Raw genomic sequence first — 9,896 nt, 5'->3', positions numbered from 1 at the left:
ATATTTCCGGGTGACATAAGGTGAGGGCACCACTAACGATGGTACCAGCAGTTACGAGGCCCTGCCTGCCTCTGTCGGCCGTTCCCGACCAGTTGCAGCGACCGCTCCGAGAGCCTTGCAACGAGGCGAACGAGCCGAGAGTTCCGCTCATCCGTGATACGTGACCGGCTTCGACGAGAACCAGGGGGTAGGCATTTGCCCGCCTCCGTCGGACGCTTCCGACAGTCGAAGTCGTGCCGTATCACGCGTGCACGCAGAAAGCGCACCTTTCGGGGCAACGTATCGCTCCTCGCGTTACAACGCGTCGCGCGTATCGCACGTGTTCCCGGTGTAAGCCCGCGTCCCGCTCACCGCGCGTCACCGAGCGAAGCACGCGACCACGACTCGCACGACGAATCGTGCCCGCCGCACATACACACCCGCGTTACACATATACACCGTACACTCACAACGAAACAGCTTTGTACACACACGCATACACCGCCGATCGCTGTTACCAGTCGCGACAACTGGTCTCACACGACACACCTACACATACATATACACGCACGCACACATTGTACATACAGACACAAATATATATATTTCTTTTCCATCTATCCAAGTCGTATTTCACTGCGATATTATCGCCTTGTCTCTCTCCTCCTGGCCGAACCTCTTTGCGACCCTGGCCGCAGCCCGTAACCGACGAGCTACGTCCGCGCAAAGTAAGGTCGTTTCACATGTAATCTATTTTACATTTATTATATGTGTAAATTTACGAAATTTTTTTACAGTGTAAATAGCTTGTGTCGTATCGTGTCCAATCATGTGCAAAGTAACGATAAAAGTAACTGTAAAATTCGTTACCGTTATCAAAGAAATGTAACTTCGTTACCGTTACAGTTACCAAAGAAAAAAAGTAACGCAGTTACTAGTAAAGTTACCAAAAAAGTAACTTGTAACTGTAACTTCGTTACAAGTAACGAGTTACTTCCATTCCCTGGTGATTATTAATTTTCAAATTATTCATACGATAATTTAATCATTTATATAATTTTAGCTTGAGTTCTCATTGCCACTCAGCTTTCTAACTTTGTGAGTATGTGACTTACCTCACAACAGTAAATGGTTCAATTTTTGAGAGAAAAAACGTTGGAGATATCATTTTGTCATGCAATACTTCAATCATTGCGCTAGGGGGAAAGATTGCTGATGAAGACTCGAACTATGAGTGGAAAGTCAAGGTTTAGGGGAAAGTGGGCGAATTGTGCGCACCTAAGGGATATTTATTTTCTTGGGATGGTTTTCTAAGATCAAAGCGATATAAATATGGAAATAGAAACTATAAACATTCTTCTACCATTACGTATTCTTATTTTGAACAGATTCTCATTCAATAAGGTTGTATTTGGCAAAAAGAAAAAAACGGAAAAGCTAAAAAATTTCTCGCGCGTCGGGTAATTATGCGCAAAACAAAAGTCGTAAGAAATGAATGAATTGTGGAATGTTGACATAGAAATCAGAACATACATTCATTATATTGCAATATAAATATTAAACATGTTTTAAATGTACATTGTATATATTAAGAAAAAATACAAAACTAATATAATAATAATGCACATAGACTTTGGCAAAATATAATGGCAAAATAAAATAGTAATGCCAAAAAGAAACGAAAAAACTAGTGCTAGTCATACAGTATATGGAAGATGGATAATTGTGCGCATTTTAAAATGCTTGCGCACAGTTGTCCGCCACGACCTGACTCGGTACGAAATACGATTACTTCAATAATTCCTAATCAAACTTAATAAATAACAGCTCAAAAAAGATGCACATAATAACGTACTTTAATAACAATTTTAAACAAATTAAAAATATGGACTTACCACCTTATTTTCTGAATGCTAAAATAACAAGAAAAGATGTAATTTCACTTTTTTGTATTTCTCTGGCTAGTGATGTATGTACATACGTCGTATCTTTTGTAGTTATAGCTTAAGAGGACGACTTCCTGCGTAAAAATTTCGCCACGGTGATGTCTTCATATATTGGAAAAGTACCAAACCAGGATGCGCACAATTACCCGCTGCGCACAGTTCCCCCACTTTCCCCTATATTTTTAATATTAGGAAGAATTGCGCTAATTAATAACCATGAGCGTTGGCTCCTATTGCCTGTAATATATGTTTTATGGTTTTTCTTAATAGTAATAATAATGATTTGATTCAACAATATGACGAACAATATATAATATGAAAAAGAAGAACTGATGAAAACCCATATAGGGTCGCCAGTAGTGACAACGAAACCAACAGTTGGTCAACGCAACGGCTGCCCACTAACGGCCAAGGTTCTGTCAGCCAGGGAATGGAAGTAACTCGTTACTTGTAACGAAGTTACAGTTACAAGTTACTTTTTTGGTAACTTTACTAGTAACTGCGTTACTTTTTTTCTTTGGTAACTGTAACGGTAACGAAGTTACATTTTTTTGGTAACGGTAACGAATTTTACAGTTACGTTTATCGTTACTTTGCACATGATTGGACACGATACGACACAAGCCACTTACACTGTAAAAAAATTTCGTAAATTTACACATATAATAAATATAAAATAGATTACATGATTAGTTCTGTAAATATAAAAAATCATGCAATTTTACAGAAATTACAGTAATTCCACAAAAATTATGTAAATTTGTTTTTATTGTGTAAATATATCTTATTTTATATTGGAAATTATAGCAGAATATTTTGAATATTTTCTGTAATTATCCAAATTTTAATAATATTACGTGTAATATTACGTAACATAAAAGAAATTTTTCGCGTATTGTTGTTAAATGTATAATAATATATAGTGCGAAATATATTGTCATATTATCGTTCTTGTAGCTACACATATACACATTGTAATTGTACTTCCACAATCTGCTTAGTTCCAAACCAAGAAATTATTTTTATTTGCATATTGCAAATTTACAAATGTGTGGACGTTTACAATATTATAGTGGATCTCAAAATTATCCAGCATAATAGTTATAATTTTACACAATTTTTTACAATGCGCTTGAGATTAGAGAAGCCTTTAGGCTCATCCGCTATGATTGTTGGTCGTCGATTAAAAAAAAAGTAACGGAAAAGTAACGAAAAGTTACTTTCTCAAGTAACGGTAACTGTAACGAGTTACTTTTAAAAATCGGTAACTAGTAACGGTAACTTGTTACTTTTTCTACTCGGTAACGAGTAACTGTAACTTGTTACTTTTAAAAAATAACTTTCCATTCCCTGCTGTCAGCCAATGCTGGGCCATCACTGGCAAACGACTGGCTGTCAAATGACGGCCGAAGTACTGTCAACCAGTGCTGGGCCATCACTGGTAAACGACTGGCTATTTAACTATATACACAAATCCGGCGTTATGACGACAACCAACGGTTGGCCAACGCAACGGCTGCCCACTAACGGTCAAGGTTCTGTCAGCCAATGCTGGGCCATCACTGGCAAACAGGCTGTCAAATGACGACCGAAGTACTGTCAGCCAGTACGGCGCCCGTAGTATTGCCAATATTGCACCAATGTCCGAAATGTGGTTACCAATACTGGTGCAGTACTGGGTCGATCGCAATATCTACACTGGTACAGTACCGGCTAACAGCAGTTGGGCCAGTATTATCTGCCAGTATTGGGCCCAAGTTATCATCCGACATTTAGCCAGTACTGCGCCCGTAGGTTGCCAATACTAGAGTCCCCATACTAAGAGTCTGGTCAATCTTGTTCGATTTTTCATTGATTCTGAAGCAATATGGCGGAACCAATGGATGCAGTCATATCCCCACTTTAGATATCATTAGCGCGCGCAAAATATGAAATGAAAAAAGAAAAACAGATATTTGTTTTAACAGAATTATTATTAAAAATGAGAAAATAATACATTATGAGAAAATAAACAATAATGAACGATTTATCATTAATTTTAATACATTTTGATTAATATTATTTAACAATGGAATGCATCGCCATGGTCTTACTGCTAAATACTGGTTTTTTTAATACTTCTTTTTTGCATAAAATTCTAACTCGAAATCGGATAAAATATTTCATTATTTTGTTAAATAGATTATGGCAATTGTGTAATGTGTCACATCGTATATCAACCATTTTTCGAGTAAAAAATTTAATTAAATTACAGATTAATTTACAAATAATCTTGTTTGCTTCTGTAAGTTTCTTTTCTAAATCTTGTATCTGTGATAAAGCAGACTCTAATGTTAGTTGATTAACATTCGGTTTTGATGCTGTGGTATCGGTTCGATTTTCAATCCTCACTGTAGTTAGTTGAGTGTCTTCCAAATTGTTGTTAAGAGATTGTAAATTGTCTATTGGTTGAATGTTTGTTGAAGTCTCATTAGGTTGTACATTAGAGATCGTTGAAGTCTCACTTTGTTCTTGATAATGATCCATCTATCAAAAAATAAATTTTCTTAGATTACCTACACCTGCACAATAATTTTTAAAACAAATAAACATACATTGTTAGAGTTTTTCTTGGCTTCTTGGCTTTTCAAGAGACATTCGTAATTTGTTGGAAAAATAGTTGGTACGGCATTACATTTTAATTTCTTTTTTCCATCTATTCGAAGTTTTTCCCACATGTCTTCTGAAAAGTGAGCCTAAACGTAGTAACATAATTATTTACACTGCTAAATCCAAAATATTTCAGAGGGTTGATTGTGTATCTCGAAATAAAGTAAAAACTATAAAAGTGAATAAATTCATTAGAATAATTATAATTTCGTTGACCAATATCTAGCAAATTTGTTCATTTTTGTAATTTTCACCTATTTCATTTATTAATAATTACATTTTGTACTTACTTCACAAATATGGTGATATTTAGAAAATTGCCAATTTTTTTTTCCAATTTTTTCCAACCATAATGCTCGTCGTTCTAAATTGGATGGAAAACGTCCCATAGAGAAACCTTTCTCACTGCTATTGTAACAGACAACAATACAACAACCAGTCATTTTCTGTAGCAATAAATTTTCAACTATTAAATCAAACTATTTAAAAAATTATTTTAAAAAGGTTAGAATGTCATTTTTCTAATTCATAATGCCTTTACATTTACCTTTTCCTTTCAATTTCTTTTCAATCAAAAAATTATAATATATAACCTTACCTCTTTATATCAATTAAGCTTTATATCAATTTATCGAGGCACGTTAATTTATTTAATTCGCAACACTCGATATTTATACGTAGCTTGCAGCAGTTAGAGTCCCTCTCTAGCTGCGATAAGTATTGTCGCCATTTTTTTTCAGATCAACATTGGCCAGGCTCTTAGTATAGGGACTCTAGCCAATACTACGTCAGTACCCAAATTACGACAATCGGTTTCTGATCGAAGCATTCTTCGGTCGTTCGCACCTTTCTCATTCTGGGCCCAATACTAGGCAGATTGTAAAACCCTATATGGGAAATGCGATCTTGCCTTCTCAGAACGAAAAAGGTGCGAACGACCGAAGAATGCTTCGATCAGAAACTTGATCGCTAGTGTACTACATGGGCTAAAAAGTCCCGGGATTTTTAATGAAAACAAGCGTCTTTTGGGCAAAGTTATATTTATTCCTCAACATAGTTACCTTCGAGGGCGATACACTTAGTATAGCGATTTTCCAACATTTCGATGCCCTTTCTGTAGTACGAAATGTCCAAGCCTTCGAAATACGCCTCGGTTTCCGCGATGACTTCCTCATTCGATCTGAATCTCTTTCTCTGGAGCCACCGCTTGAGGTTTGGGAACAGATAATAGTCGCTGGGAGCCAAGTCTGGAGAATACGGTGATAATGTGGGTGAGCAACCAATTCGAATCGTAATTGGTCCAATTTGGCCATCGCTTTCAAGGACGTGTGTGACGGTGCGTTATCGTGATGGTACAAAACTTTTTTCTTCGCCATATGGGGCTGTTTTTTCTTTATTTCGTCGTTCAGTTTGTCCAATAACGCTGCATAATACTCTCCCGTAACTGTTCTTCCCTTCTGCAGGTAATCGATGAAGATTATGCCATGCGCATCCCAAAAAACGGAGGCCATAACCTTTCCGGCCGAGCGTTGGTCTTTTGGCCGCTTTGCTCGGCTTTCGTGGCTTTCCAGCCACTCTGCAGACTACCTATTGGACTCAGGCGTATGGTAATGGACCCACGTTTCATTCATCGTCACAAAACGTCGAAAAAAGTCCGCTCGATTACGCTGCAACAACGCCAAACCGGCCGTTGAATTATCAACGCGCTGCTGTTTTTGGTCGACGGTCAGTAAACGCGGCACCCATCGCGCCGATAGCTTTTTCATCTCCAAAAGATCGTGCAAAATGTATCCCGCCCGTTCTTTTGAGATGCCCACGGCCTCAGCTAACTCGCGCAACTTCACTTTATGATCACTCAAAACGATTCGATGCACTTGCTTTACGATTTGCGCATTCGTAGCCTCTTTGGGGTGATCCCGACAGATCACGGCTCGATTGGACACCACCAATCACATTGACTGGTGCTTAGGAGCTTTGTAGTCTCAAGCGTTGTGAGTGGCTCGTGTCCGAGTGGCATCCAATTGGACACGGCTCAATTGGATACGAGCCACTCACAGCGCTTAAGGCTGGATTTTCATTTGACGCTAGACGCTCATTTTCAGCGTCAGATGAAAATCCAGCTTAAGACTACAAAGCTCCTAAGCACCGGTCGCTGTGATTGGTGGTGTTCAATCGAGACGTGGTCAATCGGGATCACCCCGTGCTTGAACGACCCATTTTTAATTCACTAAACCACCGATAAACTGTTGTTCTCGAAGGAGCAGATGTGGGATAACATTTCTGCAACCATTGCAATGATTGTTCAGAAGTTTTTCCTATCAAAAAACAATGTTTGATCAAGATGCGATATTCTTGTTTTTCCATTTTTTTTACGAAGGCGAAAGTACCGTCACTCAAACGACTGTAGCTTGTAAACGAATGGACGAAATGTCATGAAACTTCATACATAAACTAGAGACAGATGAGCCTCTCGAAATGAGTCATGTTCATTTTCCAGTGGCGCCACCTATTGAAAAATCCCGCGACTTTTCAGCCCATGTAGTACTTATACAGTATTTACACGAAGGGAGGACACGACCATCAGATAAAAAGAATTAAAGTCACGTACCCGCTAAGATAGTAGTTGGCAGCTAAATAGGCACCTTTATAGGACGGAAGACGAATTTTACAATGTTATTTAGAGAGGGCTCCGTTTGACCACAAAACGATTGCATAAAGCTTCGTTTGCACACAGCAATATTGCACACAGCATATTGCACACAGGACATTATTGTACACAGCGTATTGCACACACGACATTATTGCACACAGCGCATTGCACAGACGATATTATTGTACACAGCGCATTGCACACACGACATTATTGTACACAACGTTTTGCACACAGGACATTATTGTACACAGCGTATTGCACACACAACATTATTGCACACAGCACATTGCACACATGGCATTATTGTACATAGCGTATTGCACACACGACAATATTGCACACGGCGTTTTGCGCGCACGACATTATTGTACACAGCACATTGCACATGCGACATTATTGCACATGGCTTATTGCGCAAAAAATATTATTGTCCACAGCGCATTGCACACACGACAATATTGCACACATGACAATATTGTACACGACAATATTGGGCACAGGACGTTATTGTACACAACGTATTGCACACGGTGTATTGTGCACAGGACATTATTGACCACAGCGTAATGCACACACGACATTATTGCACACAGTACATTGCACATACGACAATATTGCACACATGACAATATTGCACACACGACAATATTGCACACACGACAATATTGCGCAAAGAACGTTATTTTACACAACGTATTGCACACGGCGTATTGCGCACAGGACATTATTGTCCACAGCGTATTGCATACACGACATTATTGCACACGGTGTATTGCGCACAGGACATTATTGTACACAGCACATTGCATACAGGAATACAGAGTTTTGGTAGTACCGTGTGTACTACGGTGAACGCTAAACTCACGATAAGGTGTCTTTACATGGGAGCATCTAGAGTCCCTGTACGGGACTCTAGAGTTGCGTTCGGGAAGCGCGCTGTCAACTCAATTTGTGTCATACTACCCTTGTTTCACGTTTAATAGACGATGAAAACACAAATAGCGCTAATAGCGTCTCTCCAAGGGCTCTATTCTTGAAAAGCAACGTATACGAAAGTCTAGGGAAATGCTACAGTATATGTAATTATAGTATTTCCCTAGACTTTCGTATATGTTTCTTTTCAAGAATAGAGCGAATAGAGCCCCAGGATAGTAGTGTACATTAAAACATAATCTCTCTTAATTTACCATTTTGCTTAAAGAAGCTGGAATCAGAAATTTCACAATTGTGTGCAATAAGTTTCTGCACAGATGCTCGACGCCTGATGCTCCCATGTAATGATACCTTCACAAGTAAACCTACCTTTGTGTGACTCGCCGATTTCATTGAAACTTTGCACACTTGTAGAGTAGGCAAAAATAATAGATACGTATTTTTTTTATCGGCAATGGTCAACATTAAAGGGGTGAAATCGAATCCCAAAGTTGAGGGTATTAGGCATCGTCATGATGTTTCACATAAAAGTAATGTACTGATCAACACGAAACTATTACAAAATGTTTTTTATGTTAGATAGTAAAGTTTACATGTCCGACTTTCCATGCACCCTTGTTGCGGGAGGTAAACCACCCTTCTCGTAAGGAATAATTGTTATGACAAATGGGTGACGAAAGGTAGATCAGACTATAGATAAAAATGTTAATAGATTTTCGTCACCCATTCGTCAAAGAAATCGGCGAGTCACACAAAGGTAGGTTTACTTGTTAGAGAAAAATCGGACTGCATATGCGCAGTTCGATTTTTCATTTAATAATTGCTGCGTTCAGTAGTCTCAACAATTGAATGACTGCTCGCTGCTATTGACGTATTCTTCTAGATCTAAAATCTAACTGGATGATCTAAAAGCATACACGTACAATGGGTGTATCTAGAAGCATAAGACCGCTCAGTGAGCGATTGTAATACCGACTGCGTTCAGCGGACTCAACAGTTGAATGAGCGCTCGTTGCTATTGATGTATTCTTTCAGATCTAAAATGCTGATTGGATGATGTTCCAATGGATGATCTAGAAGAATACACCAATAACAGCGAGTGCTCACGGATCCGCTCCACAACAGTTGAGTCTGCTGAACACGACCAATGTGAGATAGAACGTATAAGATAAAATGAAATAGAAATATGTACTATAAATGGCTGCCAAGTCACGCAATTGGTTAGATTGCAACAGCAAATCAGAATGCGTAACATCGGTTGCGTCTCTATGATAAATCTTAAAGTCATTAGATTTAAAAGTACCGCAATCATTCCGCCATTTTGGCTCCAACATGCGGTTCATTCAAAACATGCATATGAGTATGAATGTGTTTTATAAATAAAGAGAATCATAAATTATGTTAATCAATGTTTTTATTTACGATGGTTTTTCTTATTTACATATGATTTCATAACAACGCTTCTACTACTATGTGTATTTGATTTGTAATATTAATATTTTCCTTTTTTTAGAGTAAAGTGGATACGTGCTATAAACAACCGTCCACACAACAACCTAGCATTATTTTCAAATGTTTAATATCGTTTTATTAAACAGAAGATTCTACCATTACACAACAGATAGATTAAATACATTACACTTAATGTGTAGATACGTTATGAAAATGAGTACTATTTACACTTTTCGACGCCATTTTGGCTCCAAATCCTTAAGCGGGGAGCACAGACTCTTGCA

The 9,896-nt window shown here is 38.3% G+C and overlaps 1 protein-coding gene across 1 annotated transcript in view; it reads right to left on the bottom strand.

The window, feature by feature from the left end:
• LOC108757423 (uncharacterized) overlaps positions 1-4,935 on the bottom strand; it is a 10,721-nt gene extending 5,786 nt beyond the window's left edge. Inside the window, exons 1-3 of the mRNA XM_018501834.1 lie at positions 4,865-4,935; positions 4,520-4,660; positions 4,190-4,451 (exon numbers count right to left, since the gene is read on the bottom strand). Coding sequence (XP_018357336.1) covers positions 4,190-4,451; positions 4,520-4,642 — 385 coding nt within the window. The 5' untranslated portion in view covers positions 4,643-4,660; positions 4,865-4,935. The remainder of the gene's footprint in view (positions 1-4,189; positions 4,452-4,519; positions 4,661-4,864) is intronic.
• Between the last annotated feature and the right edge of the window lie 4,961 nt (positions 4,936-9,896).

The sequence above is a fragment of the Trachymyrmex cornetzi genome, unplaced genomic scaffold (genome assembly GCF_001594075.2).
Source record: "Trachymyrmex cornetzi isolate Tcor2-1 unplaced genomic scaffold, Tcor1.1 scaffold1420, whole genome shotgun sequence".
Classification (NCBI taxonomy): domain Eukaryota; kingdom Metazoa; phylum Arthropoda; class Insecta; order Hymenoptera; family Formicidae; genus Trachymyrmex; species Trachymyrmex cornetzi.
This window is presented reverse-complemented; position numbering and strand designations above follow the sequence as displayed.